Consider the following 20,694-nt stretch of genomic DNA (forward strand, 5'->3'; position numbering starts at 1 on the left):
TTCTTCTGGCGCCAGATTTTCCGTTAACATCAAACGCATCGCGTTAAGTGAAACGTTTTACAGATATGATAGACTAGAATTTTAACACTTGAGTTGCATTAATTAAGTACTTCAGTTGAAGTATACAATTATTTATAGTAAATAGCGTGATACTTCTTGGAGAATATGAAACTCTTCTTTTTGTAAGTACTATTAGACGTTTTATTAAGATTAAATGGATAGCCATAAGAAGGGTTAGAATAGATATAAATAGAATAGATTTTGCAATCGAATGCAAAATTCATTGTAATAATATATTATTTTGGAATTTTGCTCTTTAGTTATGTTGCGTGAGATCGTGTAAGGAATTTATATAAGTCGCGCAAGTTTAGTCGCGTTGGTGGTAAGAAATAAACAGTGGAAGACCGCCGTGATAGTTGAGCGTCTTTTCTGTGCTAAAATGGCTTCTTCGTCGTTGAAAAGTACTCGGAAAACTTATAGCTTCGAGGAACGAGAAATTTTGATAACCTTGATAAATAAGTACGAAGATATCGAGGATAAGAGGTCCGATCCGATATCAATGTATAAACGAAAATCAGCATGGTCTCAACTGGCCAACGAATACAACTCGATGGTAGGTCCTCAAGCGATACGTTCGGCTGTACAGTTGAGACGCTGCTGGGAAAATATGAAAGCGTGCAAACGGAATCGTGAAGAGAAGAAATTACGGTAAATACAATATTTTCGCGATATCGTCTACCTTTCATTCATGTCGGCCTATAAATATGTAAAAACGCGGGAATATACGAATCAGGGAATATACGAATATACTCATCTTTCTCAGATTATTTATTTTTCCGTTCGGAGTTTTTACGTAATATAACTTTTTCAATATATAAGTTAGTTTCCTACTAGTTTATAAACTTTTATTTATCTCGATTTCTTATCAAATATTATTGGAGATATAACTAACGAAATTTGTATAAATTTATGGAATGACACACCTTTATATCGACTTTTTCAGTGGTATTTCGAGAAGCTTTTGTCACCTATCGAAGGATCACACACGGTCGAAAAGTTGGGAAAATAGGAATCCCATGGCAGAAGTTCCTATTCCTACCGGAACCGTAGGTTTGCCGCCAAATGTCGTGTTTGAGCCAAAAGAGTCTGAACCGTTTACGTTGCAAACTGTCTGTACTATAAAGCCTTCAAAACAATTCTCGAAAGAGGAAAATAATTATAAAGATTCAGGTTATTCCTTCTTCCTTTTCATTTTATCTACTTTTATCTTTTGTTATTGATTTCTTTTCTGTAAAAATCACTGCCTTGATTTTTGCATTCTACAATTCATCCTTCATTTATGAATAATGGAAAGGACAAATACTCAAAGGCTTCATTTGTTCTTTACTTTACAATTTCTACATTTATGTGATCTATTGATTTATCTATTTATTAAAATATTTTACTTTACTGTTTTATTTTTTCCAAAGTAAAGAGACTCGAAATTTTCTGCTTTGCCGTCTTTCAAACGAAGATCTGCAAAACTTAACAATTTCATATCCCAAAAACATGTCATTCAACATTCCCTTTATTACCTCAGATTCTGTCAAGAGTAAAATCGATTCGAATTCGTTATCGCACGGTTCAGTAACCGACTGTTTCGACAAATCCAAAAAGGATTTGGACTCGCTCATGGTGGAGAAATTAGACAAAGACGAACTACCGGAGAAAAATCGAATAATTTTCAAATCGAACGCAACTCAAACGTTCATCTCTCCTTCGATTGTTCACGAGCAGCCTCGAAGGACGAAGAGATCCCTTCACAAAGAGGAAGAGCTGCACGTATTGGCTTTATCGGAGGCACAGATGAAAGTTGATATCGCTGCCATGTTGAAAGAGGAGGCCAGAATTAAATTAGAAGAGGCTCACTATCGTAAAGAAGAGGCGAGGCTAAGGATGCTTCTTTTTACGTATAAGCTCGATAGGATAAAGGAAGATTGACTCGAGAGAATAAAATGAATATACTTACGTACGCTTCGTGCGATGGCTTTGTTCACTTCTTTTTTCACGGTGATCAAAAGGAAAGGGGCAGATACCATTAGATTAAATATAAACGAACGATATCTGACATCTGTAATATCTGTTTATTAATAGCAATTTCTTTCTAACTACAATTGAAATCGTAATAAATAAATGCTGATAATTTTAGTTACTTATGATTCGCTAATAATAGTTTTCAAACACGAACAAGGAGTCTTGTCAATCCTTGCTATCGATTATTTTATAATTTGTTTCGTATAATTAATATAAATATTCCCATTTTATATCGTTCTAACTTAAAACTGAATGCATAGATTGGAAATAGCAGTAAAATTACGAGAACATCGTCCTTTGTTAAGATGGTTACAGTTCTACAAATTTTTACAATTAAATAAAAGGTGATCTTAAATTTTAACCCTTCGATAAAAAAAAGTTGGCGCTTTACTTTGTAACAGGTTGTAGAAATTGCATTTTAGACATTTTTTATGACTGCTAACTTAATATATTTTTATTCCAAGATAAATTCTTTTACCTAGCTTTTAAAGAAGATACTACTACATAGTTACAAATGGATACCGCGTTTTTTCAGGAAATTAACGAGTCGATACGTATTCATGGTACGTGTATCTATGAAAGAATAGTTTAAATAATATTCTTGATAAACTGTTCACACTTCTACTAAACCAGTGAAAGTATATATGTCAGTTTATCGACATGGCAGTCGCAGCTGGCAGTGGTCAGTGAATTTGACTAGCTGTGTTTGAAGTTACGGAAAAGAACAGAAAAGAAGAATTAAAGTAAAAAGAAATCTAGAAGGTGTTTCTAAGATAAAACCAAAGACGCCTACGAATCGTTTAGAAACCAAATTATTGGAACGTTATATAGCATGTATTGTTCAATTGTAATATCATTGAGATCAAACTCTATTAATGAATCATGCAATTTTAATACAAATAATTCTAAAATGTTATATCAAAGATATATTTCTCTGATCATCGTATATTAAAAACCTGTCCATGTATTTTTATCCTTCTGTTTTCGAGTCTCGAGTGTTGGACTAACGATAAGTATACGTGTTTCGAGAAGGAAGATTTAACGAAATCTGATCTTCACATGAGATGAAAGTTATCATCGAGGGTAGGTTTCGGCGACGAGCAACGAGCAACTTCGAACAGTGATGGATCGGTGTAGATCGGCTCGCTCGGGTCGAAGCCGGTTCTTCTGCTGGATGATAGTCCCACAGCACCCTCCAGAGCGGTCGATGACGAGCTCACGCGTTGACCGATCACGTTACTCATCGATCTGGAGATCGACCTGTACATTCAATAAATGGTACACCAACTTCAGGTAATAAATCCGAGAATAAATCAAGAGTCACGTTAAAAGCGTTAAAAGCATTAAGCCATTCGTCAAACATGACGTCTGTATGTATTTTTGAATGATTCTTAGTTATACAAGCTGCAGTAGAACGTATGGATGTAATTTTAGAGACGAATTTTTAGAATGATATATTGAACTGCTGTCTGCTTCAATTCTGTCTGACAGACGATGGTCTTTAAAGATTCTATTTTTGAAAATTGTTTATGCTTGAATTATACTGCATACCATTAATCAATATTTTATAGGTCAACTGTTATGTTTATTCGTTTCTGTATATTTTTTTTTTATTCCGCGTTCGTATATAATGTTTTCTTATCTGTATTATTCTTGAATTTATTAACGCTTCCAAGATTATCGCAAGGATTTAGTATAATCTATTTATATCTAGCAATAAGATAATGAAACAGAAAATATTGCACGAGCTGGGAAATCTAGACGAATTTTTAATTTTCTAGTTAATATAGTTTTAAATTTTATTCTAGTTGAAACAAAATATTTTCAAGAACTGTACGAGATTGAAACTAATCAGCAAATAAACGTCAGATAAATTACGTACGTAGACTGAAAGGGTTTCTGAAGACCTGCTCTCAAGAAAGAGAAGTTATTTGCACGACTGCTATAAGCGTCGTCCGAATGACTGCTTCGATTACACGCTTTGTCGACTCTGCGGTTCTTCGTAATCACTGCGTAAGCGTATTTTCTGAAACAATGTACGCGAATCGATTTTCTTTTGTAAACATGCTAATTAAACATGTATCCGAATTAATACAATGTCGATAATATACCTGTAAATTAACATGGATAACAAAACCACGGATGCCAGGAGTACTACGAGCACCGCAACTGCTGTCACAAGTCCATAGTACTCGTTAGGTGTTATGCAGACGTTCTCCATAATGGTAGTTTGTCTCTCGACCATAGTCTCCTCGTCGATATCCATCCTCGAGTCCAAAACCTGTAACTCGGTCAGACGTAATATTTTAGCTTACCTTGAAGACATTTTTGTTTACTAATTGCGATAATCTGCTTTCCAATGTAAAAAGAAAAGAGAAAGCATACGTATTTTTGAAGCTTTCAATAATCTTTATCAAAATTTAATGTGGTATCAAGTCGTACGTATCGAAGTTTATAAAATGATTAATGTTTAATTCATGAATAATGAAATGTTTAATTCATATGACAGTCAAGTCACGATTTGAGTCGATTCAATTAATTCATTAATAAATTCAGGAATGATTTTGTTCGCTTGCTTCTTGATTGTCTCAATGAATTGTTTCAAAATTTAAAGAGTGTTTATAATTTAGTTTATACGTGATTGTGATCGAACTCGAAGTATCCAGTTATACATATGGAAGCTTAAAAAAATAAAATTTAGTTCACTTAGTTATTAATAGAAATTTAAACAAGATCAGTTTAAACAAAAATGTTAAAGAATACTGATAGCACAGTAATATAAAAATTATAGATCCTTTACTAATAAATTTCATGCTTTTCAGGTCTACCTCGATCATTTCTCTCACGTGTTCCTCTTCCTCCTCTTCTTCTGCGTCGTTGCTGTCTTCAACAACTGTCGAATTCAACATGGAGGATGTATCGTTTACATTACTTTCAGTTATCGTGCTTATTTCATTTTCTTCTATGATCGTGTCGTTCTCCGCCACGTCTCGCCTGCGCCTTCCAAAGGATGGCTCGCTCCTTCCGGTACCACCAGAACAGTAAGCTGGCTGACAACCCTCTCGACATGTTCGTACGGTTGCTTCAAACACCAGAAAATTAGACTCGGGGATTTTGAAAGCGTTGAAACGTGCTTCGAGGCTGTCACCATCCCTCAAACGATCCAAGCCAGGGAATACGTAATTATCCACTGGACAGCTGTTTTCAACAGATTACATTGGTATTGTACAAAAATTTATTTTCTAGAAATTTTTTGTTTCTATATTGTTTGGGATATTTATCGAAGTACTGACGAGTATAGATAAGTAAATTAATTAAGTTCCTCAGGTGGATTAACTCTGACATGCGTATACCAGTAATCAGCTACTCAACCCATTTGCTACTACGATTCTCACTTGGCGATCGTAAAAAGATTCTTATTTTTGTACTAGCATTTATAGTCCATAAAATTATACTTTTGAAAAATTTCATTTCAAAAAAAAAAATTTGAGTTTAGAAAAATTTGAGTGTATGTGGGTTAAATAGATCAGGTCAATAGATCGGACGATCAGGTAATTTTGGCTTAAAGATTAGGACTAATGGATTATGTAAATTAGGTAGATTAGATGGTATAAGTGAATTATGTGAACCAGGTAGATTTAAATGAATCAGATATTTGATGTACATGTTCCATACAGATTAAGAAAGCTGAAGAATTTAATTTAATAAATTAGATGATAAGCTAGAGAAATATTGAAACGAATATTAAAAATCGATAAAGGACAAATATAGATTGTAATGCATAAATCTGTGCAATCTATAAAGAAACAAAAATATTGTGTATCTCTAATTTCACAAATCATAATGATTTTATCTTGAGTGTTTTATATGTATAGTACTTTTGTCATTTGTCCATTAAAACCGAAAGCACCTTGTAGTAATGAACAACAAAGATCCATTACGTTGATTACTCCTGTTGTTACTAAGCCTCCTGTTGTTATCAAGTTCTTTTCTTACGCTGGATACAAAGGTAGAATATCTTTCTTCGTTATTTTAGTAACGAAGATTCAATTTTATCTTAATTACTACCATTTTATTGAAACACTTATTAAAAATTATTTGATTATTTCAAAAAGTATGAAAAGAATAAAGCTATGTCGAATTTTCAGATCACACCTTACTCATTAATAAATAAAAATTGTAACAATGAATGCAACGTTTACCCGTATCTGTCTATGAGCTGAACGCTTCTTCCAGAGTAAGGATCTCTTGCTATGACGTTGGTAGCAAAGATATCAGTTACATAATTATACCTATAAAAACATTAACAAAATATTACAACATAAATCACAGTTCTTTTTAGATGAATAATGTTCGTGTCACATACCCATCTTGAGCTTCCAGCCTAAAAGTGAGTGGATCGCCAACAGCTATGGTCGTCGTAGGTCTGCCTTGATACAGGATCAGTAAACGTACTCGAGAACTTAGGGTATTTTCTGCTGGAAGGTACTCGATCGGAATCGGAGACCCTGATCTACACAACATAAGTGCGAATTTTATTAGCATAATCGAAATAAAAGTATATATTGATTTTTTGAAATATAAGAAACATAAAAAAAAGTAGGCACTTTAATATCTCGTTTCACATGAAGACAAAAAAAATTGTTTTTCTTTCTTATTCAAAATTAACTGTCAGCTCACTGACATTAATAATCTTCCTTTAAATTATCAGTTTTATTCATTTCAAGTGAAACAGATCAACAAGTGTCTCTTTGCAACTTTCTACGATTCTTCAAGATTTAGAATCACAGAATCAGGAGATTTTTAACGATGGAACTCGAACAATATTAAAATAAATTTATCGAGAGTGCTTGCACCAGGATCCATGTTTAAGCGAATGCAACATATTCTGCATTCTATACTCGATGACGGATCGGACTGTTTAATTAAGTGCACCGGGTGCAAGGCACGGTCTCTCAATCGATATGACCTGGCATACCCGGCACCGATGTAGCCGGATGTGACGACAGCTTCGCCAGGGCCTCGAAATAGACAGGTGAGATTGAAGCGTTTGTCCCTTCCTGTTTGCACGTAGTCCGAGAACTGTACCACGACGATGTTTGTCATCGTGTCGCCGTACTGTAATCGTTTGTCGAATGTAATCACTAATTGTGAACCAATTTTTTATGAAACATTCATTAAAAGTACCATTGTTATTGCTAAATTATTTTACTTAAGGAGCTTTTATGCAGAAGACTATCGTACGGTAAATTTTAATGATAAATTTACTAGATCTGTTTTAAATTTTAGCCTTAGATCTTATCTTAAAATTTTAAGTTTAGCTCTTTAACAAAGGATCTTGAAATAGATCAGTTCAAGATCTCAGTTAAAAACAAAATTTTTGGAAAATCGTTTAGTTTCTTCTGAATTAGTATTTAACGTGCTTTCAGAAATCCTGTGGTGTTCTCGAGCAGCGACAAAGTAATTTTCTTACTCTTTGAGTGCCACATTCGGGGTAACCCTGGGGACCACTGATTCGAAGAACATTTACGGTTCCCCCGTTTCCGCGGAAGAAGCAGCGATCGTAATAGCCGTAAGTGTAAATCCGACCAATGAATCCTTCCGGGGTCCTTAAAGTAAATTCCATTCCGTCTTCGCTACACACTTGACTCACTAGAATGACCAGAAACACAATTTACTTGCTCTCTATTAACTTTCATTTAACAAATCGTAAATACCCAAACCAAACAGAAGAGTAAATGGTGGACTGAAAATCACAACGATGTGAGTCAAGATTTTTAGAATTTAAATTTAGTCAAATGTTTCGGTTCTTACAAGTATCATCCCTTCGACTAAATTATAACTGAACTCTCCGTCATAGATACATTCTCTTAACTTGGAGATATATAATGAATTTCTTACGATGATAAACGTAAAATATCGTTTTATGTAAAATAACAACGAACCGACCTACACCACCATGATTTTCAGCCATTCAAATAACAAACAAAATCCAACACCCTTCCACATCGTTAGAAACCAGAGGAATAATCGACATCATCGGATGTGACCAAACAAAAAGTAAAAAAAAAGATTTCGGAAAATCAGACGGTTTATTTTACTAAACTCAGTCCAGATGACAATGTCTAATACAATAATTGAAATTTGCATCAGTAACGGTTGTAATATGGACCGGCAGCGTAAAGGTTTCTCCATGTGACCCATGTAGATGACGTCCAAGGTCTTCTACGACGCTTACCGTCGAGACACTCTGCATCAGCTCCCTGTCTGCCGTTATTCCTTTCATAAAAGTCGTAATCGGAGCCAGTGTCATAGTACACGGGATTGCCCATGTCCATGTCCCTGGAGTCACGATCGCTCAACTCGCAGTTGTCCCGTTCTGCTCCATAGGGTGCGGCGTAAGGACGATAATTGAATGATCTGCACACGAAGTCTCTAGCGTCGGCGCATTCTCTTTCACATTGAGCCAACGAGGAAGCTGTTGTATATCGTCTGACGAATGGCTTACGGACCCTAGTATGAGGTCCTACTTGTCGGAAGTTGTCTTGTTCGTCGCATCTGGATACCAGAGGCGGTCGACCGATAATTGGGCCACCGCTGGTACCGAAAGGTCGCGAATTGTACACTCCACCTTCGCCTATATAACCACCACCGATTATTGCGCCGTCGTTGTTATAACCACCATAGCCTAAGGGACGATTGGGTCCTCCTACGCCATAGTGGTTCCTGTCTGGATGAGACTGAGGACCGTAGATGTCGTCCGCGGGATATGTTGGAGAGTATCCTCCATGCGACGATGGTGGGAATCTGAGAAAGGAGGAAAAATATGATTATTTATATATTTTTTTCTTTTTTTCTTAATTTGTGCTTTACAGTTTGTCCAGATGGACATTTGGTAAATCGAATATGATTATTTGAATGTCGGTTTCTGAGAGTGGTTGAATATTATAAATGGTAAGGAGGAGTATATAATATACGAATAATAAATCATTTGTAATGTTTGTAATGTCTTGAAATGAAATTTGATATGCAATATCTTTAATTAAATCAGTGATGTATTAGTTAAGTTAATGAGTCGAGCAATTTCCATTTGGTTATCAACTTACGGTTGCTACAGAAAGTATTTGTACGTATCCTTGTTTTTCAATGTTATGTCTTTTTCGTTGAGTTACACGTTTAATTATTTGGATCTAATTAATTAGTATGTCAGTGTTGCGTATATACTTTTCGTAGCAACTACATAGTACCATTTGGAGAAGGAAATACAAATGTTCATTCTACTCGAAATGTCACACCGAGAAAGACTGTCGCTGCTTAAATATTTTTTAATGAAATTTTATATCGATTGTCGAATCTTTGAAGGAAGAATGATAAAAATATCGATTATGTTTTTAAAAGCTCATCAATACCTTCCTCTTCAACTTACCGATTAGGATAAAGATCCTTCTCAGGATACCTTTCACTGATAGGGTACCGGTCGACGTGAGGTCTGCCACCTGCCAAACCGGATGGATACCGATCCAGAGGATCCTCGGGTATAGGATAACGGTCTATACTATTGGGATACCGATCGTTATCGCTAGGATAACGACCTGGAGATATTGGGTATCGATTACCAATTCCAGTAGGGTATCTACTACCACTTGTTGGATATCTGTCTATTCCAGTGTCTGGAATAGGATATCGATCAGGATGAGTAGGACGGCGATCACCACCTCTGCTTGGAAATCGATCAGATATTGGATATCTATCCGAAGATGGATATCGATCTACTATTGGATAACGATCACTAACAGGGTAACGATCGCTCGTTGGAAATCGATCACTGATTGGATATCGATCTATAGGATCAGGAAACGTATCGCCTGCTGCCCCAATTGGATATTGTCCATTCAAAGGATACCTTTCGGGATATTTATCAGCTGGATAACGATCAGGATAACGATCTGGATATTTGTCGGGGTATTTGTCAGGGTAACGTTCTGGATATTTATCGGGGTAACGGTCTGGGAATTTATCGGGGTAACGGTCTGGGAATTTATCGGGGTAACGGTCCGGATATTTATCGGGGTAACGGTCTGGATATTTATCGGGGTAACGATCTGGATATTTATCAGGATATTTTTCAGGATATCGATCTGGGTATCGGTCAGGGTAACGGTCTGGATAGCGATCTGGATATCGATCTGGATAGCGATCTGTGTGGCGGTCTGGGTAACGATCTGGATAGCGATCTGGTTTCACGCTGCTACTGTATCCTTTGTCGTAGTCCTCTGGATAACCTGTGTGGAAATTTGAAATTTAAATATGTTTGAAGAAACATATTTGTTCTATGCTTTATTTATTGAATTAAATAAATTTGAGAGATACCAAGGTGAGGTAATTTTAGACTTTGATATTTGTAATATGTAAGAAATATGAAAAAAAGAAGATTGAGTTTACGGTAATAGATTATCAAAGTTGTTGTTAGTTTACCAGGTCTTCCCAGAGAAGGCCGGCCGTAATTGGTATCTTGTCCTAGAGGGTCTGGTCTGTAGCCTGGATTATCCCGGTCCCCATCCAAATATTGGTCTGTTTATATAATAGTTGACATTTTAACACAGGTATATAAACAAATCTAATAAATTTCTTAGACTTTTATTCACTGTACGTATACAACAAATTTAAGAATTTCTAGAATTGTTCAAAAGAGATGGAAATAATAATTCACATTATGATTTGTAGCATTATAAAAGGATCACAACCGGCTTAGTTTTCTACTTCAAATCTTGGAAAGTTCACGAACGTTTGAAAGCACGAAAACGAGGAAGAAGTTCGATACTGAGAGCCAACTCAACATCAATTGCTTTAAGAATTTCTTAAAACAGTGTTGTTTCCGATTTTATCGATTCGATTATAAGCAATATATCTATACACCTTTAAGATATTCGTCACTCACGCATAAGATTCTCATAATAATCATAGTCTGCATCGTAGATGATCCTGTGTCCGTCACGTTGATTGAAGCGACTCAATCGACAGGTATGATAATGTTCAGAATACACGGCGCTCCTGCATTGGAAACTGGTCTGCCGAAGACACTCATCAAGGCATTCGCTCAGGCTACGACCTGTTATCTCAGAGTGAAATTCACCGCTCAAACGAGAGTTTCGATAACGCTGGAACGCTGTATCTGGTCGTCGTCCATCGGAAAAAAGGTGCGACGTGGAGCTGCTGTCCGGGTATTCGGAACCGCGTGCTATGGACGGATCTACGCTTCGTAAGTGGGTATTGATAAAGTATTGTAAAGTACCAATTGATCGTTTCACTTTTATCCGGCCCTTACGATTTCAAAGAAGTCAGATACCTTCATCTTTTAAGAAAGTTCTTCGCTTTAAACACGAGTAATGATTAATATCTAATTTTTTAACAACGTGTACTTTTTAATGACGTAATCAATTATAATCAAATATTAATCAATAGTTTCAACAATTTGGATATTTAGATAATATTACAATCAGAAAACAATTAATACTAGTTTAAGAAAGAGTATTCTAAATAATAATTAATCTGGAATCACGTAAAGTGGACGATTTCTTAAATTTCTAACGATAGTGTAGTTATCTTCTGCTGTGAAGATAATTAAGAAATTGATAGTTTTGTGAAAAATTAACGATACATAGTGGATGAAGTTACTGATTGTAGGTATAATATACTTACGATTGTCTAAACAAACCAAATCGTAAAAATGATGGCTGGGGCTGCTACTTATACCGATATCGTCCTTCTGAGAGACAGAATCTTCTTCTGAAATAATGCATTGCCGTGTTTGCTCGTCGAATTCGACACTTCGACAGAAATATTTCTCAGCTCTCAAACAAAGGGCTTGACACTCGTCTAGGGTAAGATTCGTGTAGATGTCGACCTCGAATGGCCCTCGAAGACGCTTGTTTTCTTCTTTGACGAACACAGCTAATCCATCGCAACGACGTTCCGCTGTTGAATCAACAAATTTCAATTCGTTCAGTCAGTAAATAATAAACTATAAAAACTTAACAATTCCAAAATTCAGTTCTAACACAGGTAATTCAATATTTGGGTAATTTAAATATTTTTCTATGGGATTATTAATTTGAGAAATCGATATTAAAAATATAATTCGTTACTATTCGTTAAATTTTAAGAGAAAATTGGTAATAGGTACCATTGAGACAAGTGTTTTCCAGGTAATCGGAATTTGGATCGTCTTCCAATAATTCAGGATGCGTTCTTCTGGTGAAACGACTCAGGGCACAGCTTCTTAAAGCAGTGTCATATGTAGCGGATCGACAAATGAAACTGAACTCGTTCAAACATCTTCAAAATATCATGGAAAATTGTTATCCATGAGTTATTCGCCATTAGAAATCTACTCTAATCTGCATTTTTTTTAAATTCTATAATACCTATCCTCGCAGTCTGTTCTATTCGCCGCGCTAACTTCTTTGATATCTGTCAGTGGTAATTTTAGTTTCTTCCTGGGATGTCTCTCGAACACGTAACGCCGATTTGGACATTCTCTTTCGATCCTATCGGCTTCACAGAAGAATATAACCATTAAATCTCTTAATCACCAGATAAAGAGTACGCAAAAGTAATTTTTTAAATTACAGAAACTAAAAACAGACAGTGAGCTTGTCCTTGAAATACAGAATATTATTCTTAAAATAATTAGAATATCTTTATACTAATTCCTTTTCTAGGGATTATTTTCAGAAATTATTTGAGAAATTAACGCAAAATGGTTAATACTTTATGAATTATAGGATACGTATGACAGGAGAAAAGAAAGCATAGAAATTTAAAGAATTTTTCTGGAACGTTTGAGCGTTATTGGGAAAATACTGTAATACACTCACAGCCAAGACAAACTTCCGTGAAATGGACGCTGTTTGGCACCAGCATTAGATTTCCAATTCCTTCTGGCTGCGCCTGTTCCCTCGTTAAATAGCAAGTGCTTTCTTCATATTCTGCAGCCCCGCTGAAAGAAGCTATTCTGCTGCCAGGTTGGAAATCGAAGCTCGTGCAAGCGCGAACTAAATTGTTCGTCGCCGTTCTATCTCGTAGGCATAATTCCTGACATTTTTCCAAGACTCTAAAAGGTGGTGCAGAGTCTCGTACCTATGATAAATTAGCGAGATTAAAATTAGAATATTATTAAAATATTAATGTTATTAATATACAAATTTCTTTAATATTCGTATTACTGCTTTTATAAAAATACAGCTTTAAGGCAATCTTTTTTTAAGGAAAACATTGGTTTAGAAATGTAAGCACAGACTTATTTTCTTCCTGGGGCGAATATGAAATCTTAAATTTCCTTCTCAGGAAAATATCTTTTCTAATTGTTTCATTTGGAGCTTTTTCGAATGAGTTTCATATTTAGTAGCAAGAAATTTCGCCTATATTTAATGATTGAATAATATATCAATTATTAAAAAATTATAATAAAAGATCTACTTCAATTGATTTCTTGATAAAACCATTTCAAGTACGGATTATACTTTCCACTGTTACAGTAAATCAGCTCCCTAATCTCAAATCTTCCTATTCTCATCAGATTTAACATTCTATTATCAGAGAATCAGGTTTTAAGATTTTAGAACAGTTTCCTGGAAGTCGACTGAATATTTGAAAACCGACCATGCAAGCCAGAGAGATAGGTAAATATTTCGCGAAACGTTTTATACCACATCGTCGTCGAAGCCCTGAAGCTGTTGGTCCGGAAGTCTCTCGTAAACGACTCGACCCAAGCCGCCATTACACGTTGTTTGCCCTGAAAACACAGCACACCGGTTCTTTCGTTATCATTCGCTCACGAATGCATTCAATGGCTGGCATTTTTTATACTCTTTCCTTTTATTCGCCACTATTTTCTCGTAAATAGATATTATTATTTCCTGTTCGCCTGGTAAAAATCAGGTTACTTCCTTTGCGAGCGAGCGAGCGACGACCGTCAGAACGATATGATTTTATCGTTCAGGTATATCTTTTTTTTTCGTGGCATAAGTGGTACGTATGGCGGTACAATGGGACGAAACGCAATTTCGCAACCGAGCAAGTGACATCATTCTTTTATGCCGCGTTCCATCATTAATTTTAGAGTATGAGCCAGAAATGTGCAAACGATATGTTTTTTAGGGCACACCAGTTGCGCGCATTAAATTTTTCGTCTTATGATATTTTTCCCTTTCACGTGTCTTTTCTATCTGAAACTCTTCTATTAGTTTAATAGAAGAATTTATAAATGAACTTGAAAGAGTAATTATTGCGGTATCTCTTGAATTCTTTTCTTTCAATTTTTGTAAGACGATTGTTTTAAAAATTAATTGAATAATTGAGCTAGAGGGTTGCAACTTACCGTTAACGATCACTCTCAGGGTAGCTAGAACAGAGATGGATTGCAGTAGATGGGATATGTTGGTTTTCTTCATTTTTAGGTACCAGGGTTTGGTATCAAGTAGTCATCACAGTGACGAAATTCTGAAATCATGCCAGTCAAAAATATTCTGGAATATAAGTTAGATTTTCGATTCTAAAGCCTGTAAACAGACCTTCAAAATTTCGTGTAACTAAACCGTCGATTTTCATGCAAATTTATATCCTCGTGAATACGAGTTCAAAATACAACATTTTGTACATCTTTGCTTTCTTAAATTTTTTACAAGTGCTATTAACTAATATATTTCCATTTTTTTTTTTTTCAGAAATAATTCACGGATGAGAGTAATGGAAAAGATACTGGGCAACTAATAATGTAATGCTTGAAAGTTGGAAGCACGGTTCGTTGGGTTTACGGGCGTGTGCTGGTCCTTCGCCGCATGTACGTGCACGCGAATCGTCAGAGAAAAGGTTGACGAAGGTGCGAGCATGTAGATGTGTTCAGGGTGAGTGCAGCTCAGGAATTCCATAAAAACCTTCCACTGTCTCTACGTACTTCGAATATATCGAAACCGTCCACTAGGCTGAAACGCGTCTTCTTTATCACGCCCCATGTTACGAAGTTACTTTCCCATGAGATCAGGATCTTTTACATTAATATGTTTTATGAGAAATTCAGCGATTCGCTTTTGTCATATCGTACCGATGTTAAAAAATGAAAGAATGCTTTTGTATATGATAAGAAACTTAGAGTGGCACGTGTCACAGGGATTAAATTTACATGCAAACCGTAAGGGAGATGCCGTATTAGAAAATAATGTTCGGTCGCTGGGGAGTTTGAATATTGTAGGGTTTCTTGGATGGGAAATGGTATTTGGATGTTTTTAGTAGCCTCTGCAATTTGTTTAGCTTTCAAGTTCTTATTTATGGTTAATTATATTAGTAGAAATATGAATTATTATTGTATTTTTGAGTATATACATGTATATGTATTTACACACAATACATTATTAATATTTATTTATATTATTGAAAATTAATTCGGATAGTTCATATCTTTTAAGAAATTTTGTTTGTTTATACAGCAAGCAGAAAAGTAAGACTTCAAAGAATTGAATCTAATTTTAAGGGATGATGCCTTAAGAATTATTCATGAAACAGCCAATACTTATCCTATGTAAAATAATGGAGCAAAGGATAATATATTACTTGATATATCCTCAATAACGTGCAATATTGTTATAATCGATTGATATTGTTTAATCAAAGTTATGTTATTCCTATCTTTTATAAAGGATTTAATTTGCAAATTGTCAATTGTGATACACGTGTTTGTCCATTAGATGCAAACTTTGTTCACGTATTGTGGAGAAACGGTGCTTATTAATTATGTCATGGTTTATCGCCTTCATAATTATAGTTCTCTGTCCAAAGAGGATGGATGCTTGTCTAGTAATTAACGTTACGATCGACGAGAGAAAATTATAGATACGGGTCATTCGAATCATCAATTATATTGTTTAATAATATTATAATACTACGTTGAATTAGTGTATCGTGATTATCATCATCATTGAATTTCGTCCAGTCGTGTTCCTGTTTTAACAAACGTACATGACTTTCTCACTACATATAATACAAGTTTTAAATGGAATGTATTAAAAGTTTGATAAATTAGTAAAACGTTAAAATATCATATAAAGAAGACACTAATTCTGTTCCATATTCTACGTGAATGCATACCTTTTTAAAAATAAAAGACTGTTGCATCCTAGAATTACACATTTTTAAAGGAACGTTGCTATGAACTGCTAAATCAAGATTTTATCGCAATCTCTTGGATAATAGATGATACGTGGATAGCATTGTTGCGCGCTTCAAACAATTTTCATATTCTTCAATTATGTGATATTAGTGTACGTAGGATGCAGGATATTATAATTTATCTTTGTTAGTCTTGTTATATGTATTATTCAGCCAGTCATTGTGTGGTAATTGTTTTAATTTAACTGTTTGATGTAAGCATAAATTTTGTGGAAATCTTTTGTATACGAACCTCAATAACAATCTTTCGTATACGTTAATTAATCGGGATTATGTCAAAGTTGCAATATATGTACAATACTCTCTTCTTTTTGATACGAGAAAAATTAATTTTTTTATATGACAAAGTTGAACTTTCTAGACAAAATTGTTTCGTTCCTCTTTTCTAAAAATTGGGGACGGAAGTTCCATAGGAATACTATTTTTACATTTAAAAATCCAATAAACGTCGCCGAATCTCTCCTTCTAACTAAAACGTTAACTCCAACTTTTTAACCAGAACAAAAAAGTTGCAAAAAGCTAAGTACGAATACGACGTTCACGTAGTAAACATTATTGAATCTCCTTTTTTAACTAAAATTTTAGCTCCAACTTTCCAACTAAAACTCTCTTCAGTTGAAAAATGCTATGAAACTACGTACAAGCTTCGGATCTCGAAAAATTCGATAAACCTAACTATTTCCCTTTTCTTCAAGCCGAAGTAATTTGCGACTCTCGATTAAATCGTACCAACTATACTTACCTGAAATAACAACAAATTGTTCACGTGTCTGTCCACTTCGAGAGCAAAGCGAGTCGCGCGAGATTTCCTCCTCTTCTCCCGAGAGTCCACACCGTCTCTAATCTACGAGCAACTTCAAAACGCCAAAACGCGGTAAGATGCACTAGAACCGTCCATCCAACGCGAATGGCACCTGTAATCAAACTGACGGTCAAAATCGGTGCAAACCGTGGAAATAATGGATAACACCTGACCGATCGGGGGGTCGGGAGGGGAAGTGACGGTGCTGGAAGAATTGTTTCGATGAATGATTCTCGGATAGACGAGCCATAGGGGGCAGAACGCGGAGGAGAGATAACACATACCGGTGATACACAGGCGCGGTGGGATCCCCACGTCCGATTTCTGGCCTTGTGCTCACCGGAAGCAACTCCATTGTGTCCGGTTTCCGTGGGGCCATCCGGGAAAACGTTCGACGTGCGTGTAAACACCACGACCGTGGGTTCTCAAGCTTCAACGCGTCCTCATCGTACGAAATAACACCTCTGGTTCTACGTTCTTCTTCGGTTAAGAACTTTCTCTACGAATTACAAGATAGATTTTAGGGGATGGACAAATATTTTGTCTTTTATCGGAGGAGAAAGTTTATGATTCTCTTTTAGGCATCAAGTTTGACATTCACGTGTTTATAGAGGTGTTTAAATTTTGTGGACGACCCCCTAGGGACTGGTGGTGTTCGTCGTTTGAGAATCGATGCAGTAGAGCGACGCAATGCCGCGCCGGGTTGATTGTGCCGATGGACGATCGGCCGGTCGCTCGTAGCGGAATCATGGATTAGAGATTTCCACCTGAGGTCAACTAGAATGAACAACGAGCTGGCACAGGTGGTCTTCGTGATCTGTCGACTCGTTTGTTCTTTATTGCTTGTCTATTTTTAGGCAGATTTCATTTTTATTTAAATTTCTGGAGCACAAAGAAAGTAATTTGTTTTCCTTTTCAAGATCGGTTTGGGGTGATCGTGGTAATTTTAATTGATTTTGTTGGTCGCTAGTGAATGTAAAAAGATTCTTTTGAGATATTGCTGTTTGTAGTATTTACAATGTTTTGTATAGATTAATTATTTGCCATAGAATTAAGACTAATTAAATTAAACCTTGACGGCTAAGATGGGTTGAAGTAAATCTTTGTTATAGATTTTAATTAAGTCGCAGTTAAAGCGTAATTTTATGTAGAGAATTCAGAATAGATAATCTATAACGATATCGTTATGTGTGAATATAATCTATCGTGGTTTTTCTAAAACGCAATTAAAGTTCTTTAATACTCAAACATACAAATGATTCTGTCATTTCTGATGCACGGAATAAGAGGAAGGATATTGTTTTTTATTATTAAAATTTTTCTCAAAGTTGTGCATATTAATTTTTTGCTTTTTCATTCAGTTTTTAATGTTTTACTCCCCTCAAATACTTTGTTCAATAATATTCCTATCTTATTGATGCATTTTACAATTCGACTCTTAAATTTTGTTTATTTGATAGAAATTTAATATTTTTATACTTCTATTATTAATATTATATCGTCGTATAGTACAAATTTAAAGAAACAATTATTTTATTAGTTATATATCACATGAGTAAAACATCCCACTAAAACATTCACCAGTGAATATTTAAATTTCCCGCATTTCGCGATAGTAATGTTTGATTGGATTTCATTGGTGGAGTCAATCTATATTCTCTTTCTCCATCCAAGAACTGTCAAGCATTCGATAGTTTGGCATAGTCAGCTGATAGCAAAATGCAATTAAACGTTTCCTGTGATATTTCAAGAAATCAATTGTAATTCTCGTGCGTGACCGTGAAATTTCTTGAGAATCATCAACTCGCGATCTGTTTGCCTTCTACTTCAATTTTTCGAAGAAATTTAGGTAAGAGAGGTTGTAGTTTTATTAATATTTGAAGCAGTTATGTGACCACGTATTGATTTACGATAAATTCATGGCACAGCTAAAGTTAACGACAGTTAATATAATGTTATAGAACTTCTTAATGATATTTTAATGATAAAATTGTATGAAAAGAATTATAAAATTTACTTATTGCTCTTTAATTCCTGCCTGTTATAGAGGTTAAGATACATTTTAACAATTTCATTTCGCTAAATTAAAAACATAAGATATATAAAATATGAAGTATAATTATAGCAATATATACATGTATTTATAACATATGCTTTTTCCAGGGGGATTCACAAGACTTTTTATACACATTTAGCTGAAGCAAATCTACCAAAAACAAAATGCCTCTAAGTGCAGGTCAATATAAATTTAATGCATTAAAATTAGTGAAGCATCTTTATTTTTTGATAGAAAAGTGTTATAAATTTGTATATTACTTTTAAGAACAATATCTATTAGGTTACATCAGTTTTTATAATATTAATTTGTATTTTTTGCTCCAACTTTTTTAGACATATCTACAGCTCTTCATTTATTGGAGCATGTTCAAGAAAGAGTGGAGGATTGCAATGACCCCAAACTACAAATGCATACGACTCAAGATATAAAATCCTTAATTTCTCTTTTGGAAGATCCGGTATTCCGCAGTATAGTGACAATTCAAGACTCACTAATCGAATTAAATACTCAACTGGGGCAGCATCCATCTATTATCCCTGGCGATTTTGATATTAACATTAGTGGACAACTGGAACTTTCTGTTCCTAGTACGCCAGTGCAACCGCTTGGATCAAATGTATATCAAGATCTATATCAGGATAGCAGTGAACTAGAAGATCAAAGGGTTCCAGTTGCTCCATTGGTGCATAGCAGCAGCGAAGATACTAGTGCACAGGTAAAATTTTTTTCAAAATATTCTTAAAATGTATTTTAAAATTCCCTTTGTACTTAGTATTAAATTTTCACTTTATTATAGGTCACAAGCCCAAGTCTTGCATCAGAGGTTATGGGAATGCCTCCAATAACAACAACAACATACGCTAAGGAGTTTAAGAAAGTTATTGAAGCTGCAGCAAGAGGTCGTCAAGTATTTACTGTGCAGGTTTGTACAATATATATTATTACAACGTTTATTAAACATTCAAAGGTATTAAGGGCAATAATTTTTTCTTCAAGTTGTATAAACCAGAGGGAACCAGTCTGGGATTCAGTGTGGTTGGTCTTCGCAGTAAGGATAAAGGAGAGCTGGGTATTTTCTTGCAGGAGATACAACCCAATGGCATAGCTGGCTGGTAAGTCAATCATTGATTTGTAAACTTAGTTATCAAATAATATTAGAAATCACAAGGTCGATTATTTAATCAAAATATTTGAAGATTATAATAAATAGTTGAATAGAAAGTTTCAGAAGTATTTTTACTTTCACGACGTGTAGAATATAATACACACTTTCAGATAAGTTTGAATCACGTTTATGCATTGTATAAAATTCTGAAAATTTTTCCGTGCTTATATAATTAATATATCACGTAGCTTCTAAATTGATGATATCATAGCATGTAGATTATATAAGCAACAATGGAATCTTGCGCGGATTGTTTCGTAATGGAATTCTTCGATCCTAAAAATGTTCTGCTATAAAAATTGATAAGTACTCCAGCGTATCATTTAAAGCATCTAGTTGGCAAAATAATTTGGTGTTCTTCTTAAAAAACAT

At 35.0% G+C, this 20,694-nt stretch overlaps 3 protein-coding genes and 1 long non-coding RNA gene across 9 annotated transcripts in view; 3 read left to right on the top strand and 1 right to left on the bottom strand.

Moving 5' to 3' along the window:
• The first annotated feature begins 12 nt into the window (after positions 1 to 12).
• LOC126920522 (uncharacterized) lies at positions 13 to 2,187 on the top strand. The gene is made up of 4 exons (XM_050731061.1): positions 13 to 182; positions 321 to 708; positions 1,004 to 1,230; positions 1,580 to 2,187. The coding sequence occupies exons 2-4, from the start codon at positions 440 to 442 to the stop codon at positions 1,978 to 1,980; spliced, it is 897 nt and encodes a 298-aa protein (XP_050587018.1). The 5' UTR covers positions 13 to 182; positions 321 to 439; the 3' UTR covers positions 1,981 to 2,187.
• On the bottom strand, positions 2,103 to 17,775 carry LOC126920507 (uncharacterized). Of its 4 annotated transcripts, none has more exons than XM_050731020.1 (19): positions 17,039 to 17,775; positions 14,453 to 14,574; positions 13,782 to 13,867; positions 12,951 to 13,212; positions 12,498 to 12,627; positions 12,257 to 12,408; positions 11,773 to 12,048; positions 11,012 to 11,311; positions 10,549 to 10,644; positions 9,500 to 10,355; positions 8,312 to 8,880; positions 7,547 to 7,725; positions 7,043 to 7,191; positions 6,440 to 6,586; positions 6,276 to 6,365; positions 4,902 to 5,271; positions 4,185 to 4,354; positions 3,956 to 4,099; positions 2,103 to 3,333 (listed from the first exon to the last, which is right to left on the bottom strand). In XM_050731020.1, exons 2-19 carry the CDS (start codon positions 14,523 to 14,525, stop codon positions 3,129 to 3,131), a joined length of 4,254 nt encoding a protein of 1,417 aa, XP_050586977.1. In that variant the 5' UTR covers positions 14,526 to 14,574; positions 17,039 to 17,775; the 3' UTR covers positions 2,103 to 3,128. The 4 variants fall into 4 exon arrangements, with proteins under 4 accessions (XP_050586977.1, XP_050586976.1, XP_050586975.1 ...); XM_050731019.1 differs by having other exon boundaries at positions 7,052 to 7,191; positions 11,012 to 11,323; XM_050731018.1 differs by having other exon boundaries at positions 11,012 to 11,323.
• Positions 5,677 to 8,611, top strand: LOC126920533 (uncharacterized). Its single transcript, XR_007711988.1, has 4 exons — positions 5,677 to 6,310; positions 6,416 to 7,108; positions 7,503 to 7,645; positions 8,464 to 8,611. It is a non-coding gene; the product is annotated as an uncharacterized LOC126920533 (long non-coding RNA).
• The window catches only part of LOC126920503 (uncharacterized), a 174,507-nt gene continuing 165,011 nt past the window's right edge, over positions 11,199 to 20,694 (top strand). The window contains exons 1-6 of one of the 3 annotated variants that reach the window (XM_050730974.1): positions 11,199 to 11,332; positions 14,799 to 14,978; positions 19,262 to 19,334; positions 19,490 to 19,872; positions 19,954 to 20,079; positions 20,154 to 20,269. In XM_050730974.1, the coding sequence (XP_050586931.1) occupies positions 19,319 to 19,334; positions 19,490 to 19,872; positions 19,954 to 20,079; positions 20,154 to 20,269 (641 nt within the window). In that variant the 5' untranslated portion in view covers positions 11,199 to 11,332; positions 14,799 to 14,978; positions 19,262 to 19,318. Of the gene's footprint in view, positions 11,333 to 14,798; positions 14,979 to 18,757; positions 18,948 to 19,003; positions 19,148 to 19,261; positions 19,335 to 19,489; positions 19,873 to 19,953; positions 20,080 to 20,153; positions 20,270 to 20,694 lie in introns of those variants that run through there. The other 2 variants (XM_050730975.1, XM_050730973.1) reach the window with 2 other exon arrangements.

This window comes from Bombus affinis, chromosome 9 (genome assembly GCF_024516045.1).
Source record: "Bombus affinis isolate iyBomAffi1 chromosome 9, iyBomAffi1.2, whole genome shotgun sequence".
In the NCBI taxonomy this organism is placed as follows: Eukaryota; Metazoa; Arthropoda; class Insecta; order Hymenoptera; family Apidae; genus Bombus; species Bombus affinis.

Excerpts from the sequence above, each read along its gene's own strand:
- LOC126920522 (XM_050731061.1), top strand. The coding sequence starts at position 440 with ATGGCTTCTTCGTCGTTGAAAAGTACTCGGAAAACTTATAGCTTCGAG. Across the intron at positions 709-1,003 it reads CGTGAAGAGAAGAAATTACG|TGGTATTTCGAGAAGCTTTT; the intron begins GTAAATACAATA and ends CGACTTTTTCAG. Across the intron at positions 1,231-1,579 it reads AAATAATTATAAAGATTCAG|ATTCTGTCAAGAGTAAAATC; the intron begins GTTATTCCTTCT and ends TTATTACCTCAG.
- LOC126920507 (XM_050731018.1), bottom strand. The coding sequence starts at position 14,525 with ATGAAGAAAACCAACATATCCCATCTACTGCAATCCATCTCTGTTCTA. Across the intron at positions 12,409-12,497 it reads AGAACAGACTGCGAGGATAG|ATGTTTGAACGAGTTCAGTT; the intron begins GTATTATAGAAT and ends GATATTTTGAAG. Across the intron at positions 5,272-6,275 it reads CAGCTCATAGACAGATACGG|CTGTCCAGTGGATAATTACG; the intron begins GTAAACGTTGCA and ends TGTTGAAAACAG.